The sequence below is a fragment of the Maniola jurtina genome, chromosome 13 (assembly GCF_905333055.1).
Source record: "Maniola jurtina chromosome 13, ilManJurt1.1, whole genome shotgun sequence".
NCBI lineage: Eukaryota > Metazoa > Arthropoda > Insecta > Lepidoptera > Nymphalidae > Maniola > Maniola jurtina.
The window spans coordinates 13,067,309-13,085,494 of NC_060041.1; the positions used below are offsets into that span (position 1 = coordinate 13,067,309).

The following is an 18,186-nucleotide window of genomic DNA, read 5'->3' on the forward strand; positions in this document are numbered from 1 at the left end:
ATACACAGATACACACGTTAAACTTTTTGGGTCGAGGGTTAAAAAAACACACCAAAATACCTTGTTCTCGGAGACGGAAAAATGCTAACTTTATTGCAAGAAATTTAATAAATCCCACGGGATTTTTAGAAACCTAAACCCACGCGGAAGGTGTGGTTAAAGATCATCGAGTAAATCCATATTAATATTATAAATGCGAAAGTGTGTCGGTATGTCTGTCTGTATGTCTGTATGTCTGTCTGTCTGTTTGCTACCTTTTTACGGCCCACAGTTTAACCGATTCTGGCGAAATTTGGTACAGGGTTAGCTCATATCCCGGGGACGGACATAGGCTATTTTTTATCCCGGAAAAATAAAGAGTTCTCACGAGATTCCCAAAAACCCATCCGCTTAACCGATTTGTATGAAAGGTACCGAGGAAGCTTGCGTGCCTGTAATTGACATAGGCAACTTTTATCCCGGAAAATAAAACAGTTCCCACGGGATCTTTAAAAACCTAAATCCACGCGGACGAAGTCGCGGGCATCCTCTAGTATGTAAATAATTATAGAGGTTGAATTAAATTTTTGAAGGTAAGTACGTTAAGTGTTTAGGGTCCCGTACCTCATAAGGAAAATTGGAACCCTAAATAGGTTTAATTCGCCTGTCTGTCTGTCCGTCCGTCCTATCTGTCAATGAAACCTATACTTACTTCCCGTTGACTTAGAATCATGTTTGACAGCTTATAGCACAAGTAAAAGAAAAAATCCAAGAACTATCACAAAACAAAATACCTGTAAAAAATGTGCTCATGAAAAATAATTAGTTTACTAAATCACATATACTCGTAGATGGCGCTTTCCGTCAGTTACTTGCAGTGTTCTACATAAAAGTGTTTTTTTAAATTCTTAATTTGAGCCAAAGAATAGTTTTATCTAAATTCACTTGACATCCTGAAACTCTCTTGAGTTTTTGTGGATGTTGCAAATTCCTCTTAAATATCTAAGATACTGTTAGGTTATTATATTTTGTACAATGGTACGGAACCCTTCGTGTGAGAGTGAGACTCGCAGTTGACCGGTTTTTTTTACAATAGGACAGTGATGGCACAATTCCATTACTTAATTGAATTGCTTACGTCAATACTGTTAATATTATTTTGACGAACACACTTGGTAAACAAGTACTAAGCTGAGTTATATGGATTTATTTTTAACCCCCGACCCAAAAAGAGGGGGGTTATAAGTTTGACGTGTGTATCTGTCTCTGTCTGTGGCATCGTAGCTCCTAAGCTAATGAACCGATTTTAATTTAGTGTTTTGTTTGAAAGGTGGCTTGATCGAGAGTGTTCTTAGCTATAATCCAAGAAAATCGGTTCAACCGTTGGAAAGTTATCAGCTCTTTTCTAGTTACTGTAACCTTCACTTCTCGAGGGTGTTATAAATTTTTAATTTACACTGGTTATTAAATAAGATTCTATTGTCTTAGCTGACTTCGAACAAGAAAAATCAAAAAATAAAATAAAAACGGACTTAAAAATACTTTTATACGTACATACAATAGAAATATGGTTTGCGATTTATGATTCTCGCAAAACTGCAAGTACCGACTTACAAGTTACAACCATGCTCCAAGATTTGAAAAGAGAAACTGCCGAGTTTCTTACTGGCTCTTCTTAGTAGATGTCCATTTTAAGCAATCAAAAATATATTACTTGCTTTAACGGCGAAGGAAAACATCGTGATTTGTGACGAAATCTGCCTGAATGGGAGTTCTCCATAATATTCTCAAAGGAGTTGTTAGCGAGCGTGGTGGATTATTACCTAAACCCTTCTCATACTAACTCTTCGCCAACTATGCACCTCCAAAGTGGGCCAATTATGAGAGTGATATATAATTCAACAAAAAAGTTGTATTTGGATACGCCTTTATAAACCAAAAAAAATATTCTAATCTAAGTACTTAGGTTAATTGTTTATTCAGGTGGATTTGCGATAAACAGTAACTCAGTACAAAAACAGTGCTTTTAAGTTTAACTTCAAAGTAGACCTATATTCAATTTAATGTCTAATTGTTACTAAACCTTCCACTTATTTAGTAAATGATTTATTTAACAAAAAATTCAAAAATTTAATTATTATTTATGCCTATATTTATTAATTTTGATAAGCTGAAGTGATAATGGTGTTGAGCATCTTTTAAAAGTACAAAATCTCACTCTGTCCATTGGAAGAAGTTAGGTAAGTACTAAGATTTCTCTAGTAATCCCATTTAAAATATGACAGAGACGAAAATCTTAGTGAGTGTTTACCAATTTTACCATTAAGTCACCAACCAAAGCAAAATTTTCTCTGGTCTGGTCTGGACTCCCGGATACCCGCGACTTAGGTTTAGGTTTTTAAAGATGCCGTGGGAACCGTTTGATTTTCCAGGATAAAAAGTTGCCTATGTCAGTTACATGGACGCAAGCCACCTCGGTAAAAAATTTCATATAAATTGGTAAAGCGGATGGGTCTTTAGAAATCCCGTGGGAATCCTTTGCTTTCCGGGATAAAAAGTTGTCTATGTCCGTCCCCGGGATATAAGCTACGAATCGGTTAAAATGTTGGGCCGTAGCAGACAGACAGACACACTTTCGCATTTATATTATTGAAATAAAATAGTATGGATAAAAAATATTAATAAGTATATATTTCTGGTCTTAGAAAATTTATTGGGCAGACGGAGTGAAAATTCATGACCTAATAGTTAATTAAACGATTGGTAAAGAAAATTTAATATAAGATATACAAAAACAACAGAAAATGACTTTTCTGGAGGATCGAGATCTAGAAGATGTACCCAGTATACCAGAGTATTACAAAGGAAAGACTGTCTTCATCACTGGTGGCTCAGGTAATTATAAATGTATAGAAAATAAATTATTCATAATAAGGTTTAAATAGGTAAAGTTTTAGGTATAGGAGAGTTTGTGTAATAGTTTCATCATTCATCTCAACTCATGACCGGGCCACTACAGAGTACGAACACCCTCTCAGAATGAGAAGGGTTTAGGCCATGCCATAGTCTGCTACTTCGCGCTGGCCAAGTGCGGATTGGCAGACTTCACACACCTTTGACAATTCTCAGACATGGGTACCTCGCGATATTTTCCTTCACGGTGAAAACAAGTGATACTTTATTTAATTGCCTAAAACGCACATAACTTCAAAAAGGAACCAAAGGACTTGGTCGGCAATAAACGAAAGTTTTCTTTGACTCAAGCTTTTTTAAAAAAAAAATTGTGGTCTATGCCTACTGTAAGAGAATCACAAAATATTTTATAGGCCCATCAATAGCACTTAATGGCCGAACAATGGTTTGACCCGAACTAAGGCTGAGATTTATAAAATACATAAATCTGTCTGGTTTTAACTGTGTCTTTTAAATCAAAGCAAAGTCAAAGTGCTAACTCTTTTTAATAGTTTCTTAAGTCTGAGCAAATTCAAAGTGCGCTCTATAGATCTCACCCCAAAATTCGTATACCGTGCGTTCGAAATTGGACAAAAATTTATTTCGAAATTTTCTGCTCTACAGGTTTCATGGGGAAAGTTTTAGTAGAAAAGCTTCTGTATTCTTGCACAGATCTAGACAGGATATATTTGTTGGTGAGACCTAAAAGGGGGGTGACACCTGAAAATAGACTGGCTGAGATCTTTGCTTCGAGAGTAAGTACCTTGTATCAATACTTAATTTGATCGATGCTGAATCTATAGAACTTATAATGTTGCAGTAACGCACACAGTTCCCAACAGTTAGAGGTGCCCAGGATCGAACCTTGGACCCTCCGAATATGTTGCGCTTCTGGCCTAGTGGTTAACAGGGCTCTCTCCGTCACTCGTTTCATACAATCGTAGTTCCAATTTCATTTGAATATTAAGCAACCAAAGTCCATGAAATTTTGCAGGCATATTCTAGAAACTAATATCTGTGTCTGAGGTGTTTTAGATTTTTCTAAAAATATGTAGTTTCAAAATTACAAGGGCTCAAAGATTTGTATGAAAATTTTAAGACCGCGTAACTTTGAAACCGAATATTTTAACAGAAATCTGGAAAACCACAGACATAGATATTAGTTTCTAGAATATGTCTGCAAAATTTCATGGACTTTGGTTGCTTAATATTCAAATGAAATTGGAACTACGATTGTATGAAACGAGTGACGGAGAGAGCCCTCTTAAGATTAAGTATACCACAATACCTTTGAATAAAGTTGAAAACTAAAAACCGACTGCGAGTAAAATTGTTTTTCTGTCGCTTGGTATATTTTAATGTTGTAGTACATTTATTAACATTTATGAACTCAGAATTTTTTCCTCTTTCATTTGACATTCCACTCGATACAATAGCAAAAAAATTTATGGAGACTCCCACTTTTTTTCATGTAACATCCGTTAGGTAAATTTTTTCGTATAAAGTGTAGCCTATTTCACCCGGACCTTTACGACACGAATCGATTGACACCTCATTTATAAAAATCGGCCTAGTAGTTTAGGCGCTACGGTGGAAAACACAGAATCTGGATACAAACATACATACCCACATACATATATACATACATAGACTGCTAAAATCATAACCCTTCCTTTTGGCCTTGCCGCAGTCGGGTAAAAAGTAGCATTATCGACAGGTCTAGATGGCAATCGGGGTATGAGGCGGGGCGTCCCCACCCCGATTGCGATGTCGACCTGTCGCATACTATAGTTGCTAGTAAGCCTATCATGACAATATTATTTATTATAAAATAAATTATTATTATTTTCTTATTTTCTCAGTGTTTTGACCGTCTGCGTGAGGAAAGGCCAGGAGTGTTCGAGTCTAAAGTGTTCTTTATAGCGGGAGACTGCAGCGAAGTGGCCCTTGGTAAGTATAATGTTTTCTTCATGATGGTGGTTGTCTCTCTTCAGTAAAAAGTTTTCCTCCCGCATAAGAAAGTTCAGAGTCACTCAACGGGCGATGGAGAGAGCTACGCTCGGAGTTTCTCTACGTGATTAAATAAGATTTTTTTTTAAAGAATATTAGCCATGCTAATCATGACTAATACTCCCCTTTCCCCTCCAATTAAGCGTAAAGATTGTGCCAGGGTACGACAATAGTGCAACGGGTGGGGTTTGAACCACCAACCTTTCGGAATTCAGTCCGCTCCTCAATCATTGAGCTATCGAGGCTCTAACTAAAGAAATAAAGAGATCCGTAGGAGAACCAGAGAAACTCACATAGTAAGAACGGCAACGGGTTGCGAAGCTGAAGTGGCAATGGTCAAGGCAATCGTTTGAAAAACAGATAGCTATGTATCCTGAATGTTGTATCCTAAATGAATGTAACCTGAGCCAAAGCCTTTTAAGCTATCTTGACAGAGAAATGAAAGCGCAGATCAATATAAAACCGACTTCAAAAACCAAAAACACTAAAAAGTAGAAAATAATTTTTGTTTAGCTACACATGTAATGTACCTAGGTATGAAGTCGAGCGAGCATATTAAAACAAAATTAGAAATCCAAGAGTGAAGCTCGCCCGACTTCATACCTAGGTACATTACATGTGTAGCTAAACGAAAATTATTTTCTACTTTTTAGTGTTTTTGGTTTTTGAAGTCGGTTTTATTTTTCTTTTGAAAATTTTTTATTTCACAATTTTTAGTGGCCCCACTGTACTATAATATGCTATGCCCAGTTAAAACCTTACTGTTTACTAAGCTATTACAGTGATCGCGAGCAATTTGCTCTTATCCATTGAGGAGTTCTGTTCTCCATCTCCGAAGATATTCATCAGATCTTCACCAAATTTATATGGGACCACCTGCACAGTATACCCTTTCAAACAAAAAAAAAAATTCCAAATCGGTCCAGGGGTCTTTGAGTAATCGGGGAACATACATAAAAAAAAAAAAGATCCCGACGAATTGAGAACCTCCTCCTTTTTTGGAAGTCGGTTAAAAATGATCTTTGGTTTGCTCAAGTAAATCTCTCCAAGAATTCAAAAGTACCTACTTGTAAAAGTTTATTTGAATAAAAATTAATTCTATTTCTATTTTAAAGGTTTCCTAGTCCAGCCTAGGTCTAAAAGACTTTAGAAAATATTTTTTTAACAGGTTTGTCGGAGGAAGACAGAGCTCTGCTGTTAAATAGAACCAACATCATCTATCACGTTGCTGCTAGTGTGAGGTAGGTACTTACTTATATATATTTTTGAACAAGCGTCCCAAAAAATGAGAAGTAATTTCTTCTTATGAAATCGCCTGTAATAAAACAAAGTAATGTAAACTTCACTAAAAAACTAAGAAGATACTTTGCACTGGAATTTGAAATCGGGGTTTCTATTTATTTCAGATTTGATGATCCTTTAAAAAAAGCCGTGAAACTGAACCTCCGTGGTACCGTAGAAATGATAGAATTAGCTAAAGAAGTACAAAATTTGGAAGTAAGTGCACAGAATTTTCAAAAAAAAAAACCCTGCCAAGTTCGGATCAGACACGCCCACAGATGGTTTCTATTTTGGAAATAAATATAATAATTAAAATATAAAAAATAAATTTTTAACCAGATGGTGCCCGTAACTTCGTCCGCGTGGATTTAATTTTTCTAAAAATCCCATGTTGGGCCGTGAAAAGCAAACAGACAGGCAGACAGACACACACTTTCGCATTCATAATATTATTAAGTATAGATTAAGTATGGATACCTAATCGTTAGGTATTTGGTTCAAATGTTAATTTACCTATATCATCTCAAAAAGTAATCCCTTTTATTTTGGATAAAATTGGAAGACGCAACTGTCCCCAAGTAAACGTTAAAAAACTAATTTCATCTACAAATCCATCCATACTATCCATCCATATTATTATAAATGCAAAAGTGTGTCTGTCTGTCTGTCTGCTAGTTTTTCACTGCCCATCTGTTTAACCGATTTCTATGAAGGTACAGAGATGACTTGCAACCCGAGGAAGGACATAGGCTACTTTTTTTATAACACGTTTTATATTGAGAGTGATTAATAAACATAAATAATTTAAATGAATTTAAAATTATAAACCATTTTGTATTATTGGTTTAGAATTTTGTTTTTTTTTAGAGTTTCATCCACGTTTCAACAACATATAGCAATACTAACCGTAATCCCATTGAAGAGATCCTGTATCCTCCTCTAGCTGACTGGAGAGAGACTCTGGAGATTTGCGAGAATATTGAAGAACAAACTTTGAATTCTTTGACACCCAAGTGAGTTCTCTACAGTAAAACCGGCCAAGTGCGAGTCAGACTCGCGCACCGAGGGTTCCGTACTCGGGTATTTTTTCCGTCATTTTACACGATAAATAAAAAACCATTATGCATAAAAATAAATAAAAATCTGTTTTAGAATGTACAGGTAAAGCCCTTTAATATGATATCCCACTTGGTATAGTTATCTTACTTTGAAAATACTAATTTGTTTTCGGATTTTTCCTTTACTAGTATTTGCTATAAGACCTACCTACCTGCCAAATTTCATGATTCTAGGTCAACGGGAGGAACAAGCCTTTGGATGGCAGCACTAATTCTTTGCCCAAGGTACTTATCTCGGGTCCCCGGTTGATCCAATAACCCTTTTCGAAATTTCCTCAAAAAGAGCTCGAGTCCCTGGGTCTCCACGCCAAAAGGGCACAAATATGAAGCTCCCATCGAAGATTTCATATTTGCGGCCCTTGGCCCGATTGGCGCTGGTGGCCGAAGTTTTATTCTACGTTCATATACCTATATTATAGTTAATTACTGTGGTATTATGATCGCCTTCCAGATTCCTCGGTGAGATGGCCAATACATACGTGCTCTGTAAACAGTTAGCGGAACACGTGGTTTATGAGCAGAGAGGAAAATTACCAGTCGTGATCATTAGGCCATCTATTGGTAAGTTTTAATTTTTCTGAAAAACATTTATGCCTCGACACTGGCGAAGTGCATTGTGCTGGTCTAGCACTACTAAAAGCCACCAATCAAGAAAATGAAGAGAAGATGCCACTTTGGCTATTGTTTTTGTATTACCATATTATCACTACCCATATTATAACGTGTATGTTTCTTGGTTCGTCCTTCAATTATGCCAAAACGGAGTAACAGATCAAAGCAATATTTTGCGTGGATGTAGTTAAAGACAGTATGGGACAGGTTACTTTTAGTCCCGGAAAATCAAAGAGTTTCTACGGAATTTTCAAAAAACTAAATCCACGCAGATGACCCTGCGAGTAAATTATATATAAATTAAAAATACATAAAATAATACAGACGCACAATATGTTACCCACCCATATCAGGAAATTCAGAAGTCCTTAGGCAAGAGAGGCGTTTATTTAATTCTAGGCTAGGTCACGTTATGCGTCGTAACAAGAGTCGCTATGGAGTGATCCTTCTGTGCTTGGCAGGTATCAAAAGTATTCTGTGGTAATGTATGACCTGTATAATCACACTTCACACTAATATTATAAAGGTGAAAGTTTGTGTGTATGTGTGTGTGTGTATGTTTGGTACTCCTTCACGCAAAAATTACTAGACGGATTTGGCTGAAATTTGGAACGGAGAAAGATAATATCCTGGATTAGCACAAAAGCTACTTCTTATCCCGGAAAATCACAGGGTTCCCACGGGATTTCTAAAAACCTAAATCCACGCGGGCGAAGTCGCAGGCATAGGCTAGTATTTTCAGTAAAAGTAAGTAAAATCTTTCAGTGTTGGCAAGCGTCAAGGAACCTGCACCGGGATGGATTGAAAACTTTAACGGACCAGTCGGCCTTATTGTTGCTAGCGGAAAAGGTATGATTTCTTAAATCCATAGTTAAATCCATAAATTATTTTTATTTGCTCTCTCATTTATTTATTATCGCATTGTTATCATATTTAAAAAAATAAAATAACAGAAATAACAAAAAGTAAAATAACAGAAACAACAAACAGTAAAATAACAAAAACAACAGACAGTAAAACAACAGGATATAATAATTCCTCAATAAATTCCTCAATGCTTGAAGACCAACTAATTAATTACTATGTATTAAAAAATATTGTAGGTATTCTTCGTACTTTATACGCTGATCCTCTCGTGTCTGGGGACTACATTCCAGTGGACGTGGCTATCAAGGGTTTCATAGCAGCTTCGTGGACTAGAGGCACTAAAAAGTAAATATAAAAGGCGGAGGATCTAATTAGCTGTTATACATCCATACTAATATTATAAATGCGAAAGTGTGTCTGTATGTCTGTCTGCTACGTTTTCCGCTGAACCGCTGAACTGATTTTAATGAAAGGTACAGAGTTAGCTTACATCCCGGAAGCGGACATAGGCTACTTTTTATCCTGGAAAATCAAAGAGTTCCCACGGGATTCCCAAAAAACCCAGCCGCTTCACCGATTTGTATTGGATTTGTATGAAATTTGGTACCGAGGTAGCTTGCGTCCCTGTAATTGACATTGACAACTTTTTATGCCGGAAAATCAAACAGTTCCCACGGGATCTTTAAAAACCTAAATCCACGCGGACGAAGTCGCGGGCATCCTCTAGTTGTTAATACGGACAAGTTTTATGTTAATAAAATATTACTTTTTAAAATTGAAAATGTTACAACAATTTTATAAATGCGAAAGTGTGTCTGTCTGTCTGTGTGTCTATCTATCTGTCTGTCTGCTAGCTTTTAACGGCGCAACAGTTTTAAGTTTAAACGATTTTGATGTTTGGTACAGAGTTAGCTTACATCCCGGAAGCGGACATAGGCTACTTTTTTACCCGAAAAATCAAAGAGTTCCCACGGGATTCTTTAAGATCCATCCGTTTAACCGATTTATATGAAAGTCGTTAAAGAAGTAGCTTGCGTTCCTGTCATTGCAATGCAACCAAGCGCAAACCTATATGTAAAGTTAAAAAAAGTTTCTTGGTACCTTCCCGACTAACTCCTGCCAGTTCATTTATTAGTTTCCTTTCAGACTCGAGCCATCAGATGATACTCCGATATATAACGTTTGCAACGGCCAAATGGGTTACCATGTAACTGCTGAAGAAATATTGTCGATTGGCCACAAAATTACTGATGAAGTTCCGTTGGATAACGTGGTTTGGACTGCTGGTGGTGCTATCACTGACAATAAATATTTATATTACGTGTATGTAAGTAGCACTTTTGCCTGAGTACAGGCACAGGGGCAGTGGCATATAGGCAATAGAGGCATAATGGCACTGCTTACGCTAGTAGAAACCGCTCAATGTTCATTCTTCATTGTGATATGTCTGCACCCTTACTAATTCGAAATTCCACGGAGTATGAAGCGATTTGCTTCCTCGTTTCTATACGCACTGCTAGAATTTGAAATTCCGGCTTCAGTTATCCCCGCTAGTTATAATATTGGTACCTTATTGGTACCTTCAAAAGAGGAGTGAAAAGGCACCGTCTAGTCAAATGCACTCCACCACACTGCATCATCTCCTGCTGTTTGGAGTCAAGTGCAAGCCTATAGGTATAGTTAAAAAAAATTATAACCTCGGATTGGACTATTTGTTTTGAGCCCACTGTAACAAACTTATAGACGAACACAGAAACATTATTTTTATAATATTTCAGGTAATAATGCTACAATTACTACCAGCCATTTTAATCGACACTTTGCTATGGTTATTAGGAAAAAAGACAATGTAAGCAAAAATATTTTTCTACCAGATTTAATAAGCTTCACTTTTACTTCACTTTCACTTCGTGAACGCTTCGTGCGGCTAGTTGGCACCATCTCAATTTATTATTATAGAACACTAACTCTTGTATACATAATATATTCCGTAATACATTAAATTATTTTTTACTTTTTAGTGTTTTTGGTTTTTTTTTTTAAAGTTTGAATTAATCAAAACATTTACGTTTTTTTCTCAGGCTAGTCAAAATCCAACGTCGTGTGTACGTAGCGAACCTTGCTATAGCTTATTTCCTGACCCACACGTGGACTTTCTCAAACGAAAATTTCATGTCCCTTCGTTCCAAAATTTTGGACAAAGACAAGCTCCACTTTTACTATATTATGGAGAATATTGACATGTATGAATATTTGAAAACTGGTATTATGGGAGGTAGAAGATATTTGCTGAACGAGAAAGATGAGAATTTGCCCAAAGCCAGAGCACATTATAAAAGGTATTCATCATTATTGATTTTATTGATCGCCTCTTGAAGATAGTGTGTGTGTGAAGTTTTCCCTTACGCATTTCGCCAGTGTGGTGGACTATGGCTTGAAGTTTTCTCATTCTGAGAAGAGATATTTACGTGCTCAGTCCACGACGCTGGTCAATAGTAGATTGGCATATTTCACACATCTTTGAGAACATTATGGAGAACTCTCAGGCATGCAGGTTTTCCCATTTTGTTTTCCTTCGCCGTTAAAATAGAAATGATATTTTATTTACTTAAAACTTAACCACTAGGCTTCCACTAATTTTTCCTCTCTCATTTATTTATTATCTCATTATTACCATATTTTAAAAAACTGTTTACAAAAATAAAATAACAGAAACAACAAACAATAAAATAACAGAAACAACAAACAATAAAATGGTAGAAACAACAAAAATTAAAAAAAGTAAGTTAAAAATGGGTTTTAAAAAAAATTAAGGTAAAATGGATCCCATTAATTAGAAGCGGGGTGGGTTGGACCCAAGCTGCCAGTGGTCAAGACCTCAGTCTGAGGAACCTTCCCACAATGCACATCACAAGAGCAAGATGCCTTCTGCATCTTAAGCTTGATCCAAAGTTAAGCGATAATTTCTTAAGATGTTAGTTGAAACTATTCGCTATAAGACTGCTTTCTCTCATTTATTTATTTTTCACATTTTATCCTATTTTTAAACAATAAAATAACAAAAACAACAGAAAAAATAACAGAAACACAGAAAGAACAAAAAATAAAATAACATCAACAACAAAATCAATAAATAACAGAAACAAAAGAGAAATAAAATAACATAAACAACAAAAAACTAAAATAACGGAAAAAAAAACATTGAATAAAAATATGATAAAATGGATCCCACTGGCAACAGGGTGGGTTGGACCCAAGCCGCCAGTGGTCAGGGCTCCAGAGTGAGGAACCTCCTCACAATGCGTGCCGTCTCAAGAACCACTGCCTTCTGTATCTTACCCTTGATCCAACAGTTAAGCGACAGTTTCTTAAGATGTTGGTCGAAACTGTTCGCAATAAGACCGTTGACTGATACAACTATCGGTACAATAATCGCTGAGTCAACACTCCACATGGCGGTAATCTCGTGGGCCAGGTCCAAGTATTTCGATACTTTTTCCTTTTCTGCTTTCACTAGATTATCATCATGTGGAATAGTGACATCAACAATCATTGCTCGACGCGCTGATCGGTCAACTAGCACTATATCAGGTCTATTGGCTACAATATACCTGTCAGTGATAACCGACCGATCCCAGTAAAGCAGGGCACTGCTATTTTCAAGAACTGACATTGGGTCGTACCTATAGTACGGCACCTCAGTATCTACAAGGCCATACTGAAGAGCAAGTTGTTGATGGATTATCTTGGCTACTTGATTATGTCTGTGCAAGTATTCGCCGTTAGCAAGATAAGAACAACCGGAAACAATGTGTCTGAGGGATTCCCCAGGAAGATGGCACGCACGACAAATGTCAAGCGTTCCATCTTTCATTATATGTTTCCGGTAATTATTAGTCTTAATAACTTCGTCCATAATTGCACAGATAAAACCTTCGGTTTCCCCAAAGAGGTCCCCAAACTGTAGCCAGGATACAGAGGCTATGGAATCTACATCCGGCCTAGTTAAGGCCTTGTAGAATCTTCCATGCAACTCCTTACTCCTCCATACAGCTATGCGATCCGAAGTGCTAAGCACTATGGGCTTACGCCAGTTATTTTTGCCTAAGGAAAGCGGAGTAAGACCTTTATCAACTGCAACTACATCCCTATGTATTCCCACATTTACTTTGAGAAAATAATCTCTGAGATTGCATACCTCACGATTATGAAGGTTCTTGGCATTTAAAAAACCACGCCCTCCACACTTGCGTGGGATATACAATCTCATAACAGATGAACGTGGATGATGCATACGATATGTAGTCAACAATTTTCGGATCCTTCGATCCAAGGTATCCAGTTCGGTTTGAGTCCATTTTAGAATGCCAAAAGTGTATATAAGTAAAGGCATAACCCAGCCATTAAAGGCACGCACTTTGTTGCCACCAGATAAAAGACTATTGAGAACTTTTTTTAGGCGGCCAAAGAAACGCTCCTCCACTGCCTGTTTCATAGTCCTCACTTCTATACCAAGTGCTTCTGACATTCCAAGATATTTATATGTTTCACCTTCACAGAGAGATCTAAGAATCAAAGTTTCTGAAAGAACTAAATTCTCAGAGTTCACAACCCTACCTCGCTCTATATTGATAATCGCACACTTGTCAACACCAAATTCCATCCCTATGTTATTGCTAAAGTTCTGAGTAATCTTTAGCAATTTCACAAGGTCTGTTCGTTTAGATGCATACAGTTTGAGATCATCCATATAAAGTAAGTGAGATATGACCTCACCCCCCTTGCGAAGACGATAGCCTAACCCTGAGTCCTTCAGTAGTGTACTGAGAGGATTCAGTGCCAAGCAAAACCATAAAGGGCTCAAACTGTCCCCCTGGAAAATTCCCCGCTTAATCCTTATCGGTTCAGCTGATTCAAAAAACTCATCACCACCTGGTTGACGAAGGACTGTCATCCACTGACTCATACATGAGTCAAGTAAAGAACATAGAGTTGCATCGACCTTATACAACCTCATGATCTCCATGAGCCACGTGTGAGGCACTGAATCATAGGCCTTCTTGTAGTCAATCCAAGCAGCCACTAGATTTTTTCTATTTCGCCGAACCTGTTGGCAAATAGCAGTGTCAATGAGGAGTAGTTCCTTTGTACCGCGTGCCCTAGCCTTACATCCATTCTGAACCTGGGCCAAAATATTATTTGCATTAATATGCATAGTTATTTTTGTGGTTAGAATAGATGTAAGTAGCTTATAGATGGTCGGTAAGCAGGTTATAGGGCGATAGTTTTTTGGGTCTGCGGTACTTCCGGACTTATGTACCAAGAACGTGACACCAGTTGTCATGAGTGTCGGTAACGATCCAGAGTCAATGGAGTGCTGGAATTGTGTTGCTAATACAGGATGTGCACTACGGAACCATTTTAGCCAGAAGTTGTGCAGCCCATCCGGCCCCGGACATTTCCAGTTCGATGCCGAATGAATTGCACATCATGTAAGATGTGCAATTCATTCGGCATCCTCAGCACAAATGGTTACAGGATTCATCTCTACCACCGTAGCGCACTGATCCCTCACAACATTCATCCACTCACCTTCGGTATGATCTATGGGAGCCGACCAAATGCTACGCCAGAAATCTGACGTAGAATCAGGTGTAGGAAGCTCTCCATCGACCATACAACCTCTAGGTCGTTCCCAATTCCTGTACATCTTCCGTTGGTCACTTTGGAACATACGATTCTGAGAAGCTCGATCAATGCGTTTTCTAAAGCGCCTAATGCGTTGTGCCCATGTCCTAATATTAGTCCCAGCAAATGCTTGGTGTACAAATCGCATTATCCTCGGGCGACTATTGCCCGCCCTAAAACAGATCAGCTTTGCAATGACAGTTCTAGTCAAAGAGATACGCCTTTCGATCCCAGCCTGCCAAGCTGGAGCTGTATTTGGTCTTTTTACAGCTCTATGCAGCTCTGGAAATTTGATAGAAGCTATCCGACATGCTGCAACAGCTCCACAGTATAGGATCGAATGCGTATCATTTAGGTCATATGAACTTTCTAAATATGTACCTAATATTTTGTCTAGAACTGCCATCAACGCCATATTTCGTCTATGGACAGGCAAACGAGGTAGTTTCGGTCTAAGGTTGTTAGGCAAAGATCTAAACTCTAAAATCGCATCCTTCAAAGTCCTCCTCATTTGCTCATCATTCTGGTTACTTACCGCCAAATCTAAACTACCTTGTAACTCCTCTTGGGTGTTTAAAATCTCTATAACACTCGGAATTTGTGGAGATTCATGAGTTGAGTTACCGGTAGTAATAACTTGTGGTAAATTTAAGCGCAACCGATCAAGTGTAGATTCATCCAGCACACGACGGCGCTGAATAACTCGCACCTGATCCGATAGCCGCTGAGCGGACACGGTCACTGTCGGTTCAAGGGCCTGAAACAAAGACACCATTCTTGAGCGATACCCAGTGAGATTAGTTCCCCCATCTGTCGCCCTATAGTACGCTCGCATGACGTTCTCATTCATTCGTTGAGTCCATCTCATGCGATGCACTACACCACTGGCGGCGGAAGCAGTCGTAGGAGCACGCAGCTCCTGTTGCTCCAAGCCATCCGGTGGCGGGTGTGTTGCTCGTCGTCGTGGTGCTCGTCTCGGTGGCCTGGTGGCATCGGCGGACCCCGTAGATGACGGCGGGGTCCTATAATCCTCGTCCGACGACGAGTCAACACCAGATGTTATTTGTGCTGTATGTGCGCTGGCATGTCGATGTCGTCGAGTTTCCATTTAACAAATTACTATGGAGTCCATGTTATTATTTTATTATTGTTCTTCATGTTTATTGTTTATATATATGTTACGGGCAACGTGATTAATTGGGCATTATTAATAAGGACCGGCCATTATTAATAATGCCCAAGAGCGATGGGCAAAGTGATTAATTTATCACTTTGACCGGCCATTATTAATAATGCCCGACGGCCCGTGGTCCATGTAATAAATCAGTGTTTGAGATAGCTTGAATTTATCACTTGGACTGGGCTGTATGAATAATTCCCTACTTGTAGCCGGGCAATGTGATAAATTGGACCGCGGCCGTTGGCAGGGGCGCGTACGTGCGGGGGGAGGGCCTTAGGGCCCTTAGGTTAGGTTAGGTAAGGTTAGGTTAGGTTAGCTCCTCTTCCATTGGCAGAGGAGGCTCGAGTCACCCACTGCTGGTCATAAGATTATCGAAGCTATCCATCCCATCATCGAGGATTGGACGAAGAGGAAGCATGGAGCACTCACGTTCCACCTTGTACTGGTTCTTACGGGGCACGGGTGCTTTGGAAGATACCTGTGCAGGGTGGCGCGAAGAGAGCCCACAGAGGAATGCCACCAGTGCGGTAGTGTCTCAGACACAGCACAACATACGCTGGCAGAGTGCCAGGCGTGGACGAAGCCTCGCCAGTCACTGGTGGATATTATGGGGCAGGAGCTCTCATTGCCCGCCGTGATTAAATCCATGGTGGACAGTGAGAGGGCCTGGCAAGCGATGGTCTCCTTCAGCGAGGAAGTAATGACGCAGAAGGAGGCAGCGGAGCGGCTGAGAGAGGAAGCCGAAAGCTCTCATCCCATGCGCTGCAAGAGAATCGGGCGCAGGCGAGCTGCACACGACCGTCGCTTGCCCCCTTGAGTAGGGCCTCTGGGTAATAGACACGGGGAGTCTGTTACCCGCGGGAGAGTAGGTCCTCGAGTTGGAAGGCAAGCCTTTGTTTCCAGCGAGCCTTAAACGGTGTTGGGGCCTCTTTTAGTCCCAGAGCTGTGCCTGCCTTGGCGGGCGCCGTTAGCCGGGTCGCAGTTCAAAACGCTCGTGTCCCTGTGCCCAGCAACAACGATTGAGACGGTAAGCCGTGGGGTTTTAGTCGGTAAGAGTCCGACATAACCACCTCGCCTCGCCGAGCACGGTGGTATCCATGAGGATTTTCCCACGTATAAAAAAAAGCTTAGGTTAGGTAAGTTCTTTCATTTAATTAACAAAAACACTACAGTTCACCTATTTTATTACTTTGCCCAAGATAGGGTGGGCATTATTCATAATGGCCGGGAAAAGTGATTAATTATGCTGTTTTAATCACATTGCCCAATTGGGTCGGGCATTATTAATACAGACCGGCCATTATTAATAGTGCCCGGACTTATCAAATTGCCCGTAACATATACAACTTTTAGTTCTTTTTGGCTTCATATTTGGATGTTTAATAATATTTTGTGAAATAATTTATTTGTTGTTGGAAAAAAATGTCATCTCGGTTGACATCGGTTGTCAGGATTTACTTTATTGACTGCTTTATTATTACGGTCAATGTATTTGTGTTTTTAACCCCCGACCCAAAAAGAGGGGTGTTATAAGTTTCACGTGTGTATCTGTGTATCTATCTGTGGCATCGTAGTTCCTAAACTAATGAACCGATTTTAATTTAGTTTTTTATTGTTTGAAAGGTGGCTTGATCGAGAGTGTTCTTAGCTATAATCCAAGAAAATCGGTTCAGCCGTTTGAAAGTTATCAGCTCTTTTCTAGTTACTGTAACCTTCACTTGTCGGGGGTGTTATAAATTTTTAATTTACACTTGTTACAGAATGGCAATCTTGGACACTTTGGTCAAATGTTTGTTTTATGGCTACATAGTATGGAGGATAATCAACAGTAGTTTAGTATGTAACCTTTTCGGTTGATTATAACTAAGTATTTTATTAAATGATGGATATTATAAACCTTGTTTTATTTTCTTATCATCTCATACGTAGTGTGTGTTTCTCTACTAGCTTTTTACGGCCCATCCGTTTAACTGATACTGATGTTTAGTAGAGAGATAGCTCGCATCCCATATACAGGTTATAAGTTCTCTTGGGATTTCTAAAAACCTAAATCCACGCGGACGACGTCGCGGGTATCATTTAGTTTACGTATAGGTATAGCAAAATTGTTCGTCTAAATAAATTAATGAATCTTATCTAATATACTGGTATATAAAAGGAAAAGCTGACTGACTGACTGATTGACTGACTGACAACGCACAGCTCAAACTTCTAGACGGATGGGTCTGAAAGGCATGCAGACAGCTCTATTATTATGTAGACATCCGCTAAGAAAGGATAATTGATAATTTAACAAAGAATTTAAGAAAGGATTTTTGATAATTTAACTCCTAAGGGCTAAGGTGGTAAAATAGGGGTTTGAAATTTTTGTAATCCACGAACGAATGAACGAAGTCGCGAGCATAAGCTCATATATGAAAGCATAATATATGAAAAGAAAAAGCGACTGACTGACTGACTGACTGATTGATCTATCAATAGCAACGCACAGCTCAAGCT

At 38.8% G+C, this 18,186-nt stretch overlaps 2 protein-coding genes across 2 annotated transcripts in view; both read left to right on the forward strand.

Moving 5' to 3' along the window:
• LOC123871032 (fatty acyl-CoA reductase 1-like) overlaps window positions 1–18,186 on the forward strand; it is a 30,712-nt gene that overhangs the window by 1,970 nt on the left and 10,556 nt on the right. The window lies entirely within an intron of this gene.
• On the forward strand, window positions 2,784–17,557 carry LOC123871041 (fatty acyl-CoA reductase 1-like). The gene is made up of 13 exons (XM_045914590.1): window positions 2,784–2,874; window positions 3,556–3,686; window positions 4,794–4,881; window positions 6,110–6,182; window positions 6,348–6,438; window positions 7,090–7,235; window positions 7,792–7,901; window positions 8,718–8,801; window positions 9,056–9,164; window positions 9,966–10,146; window positions 10,598–10,668; window positions 10,901–11,158; window positions 17,448–17,557. The coding sequence occupies exons 1-13, from the start codon at window positions 2,784–2,786 to the stop codon at window positions 17,542–17,544; spliced, it is 1,530 nt and encodes a 509-aa protein (XP_045770546.1). The 3' UTR covers window positions 17,545–17,557.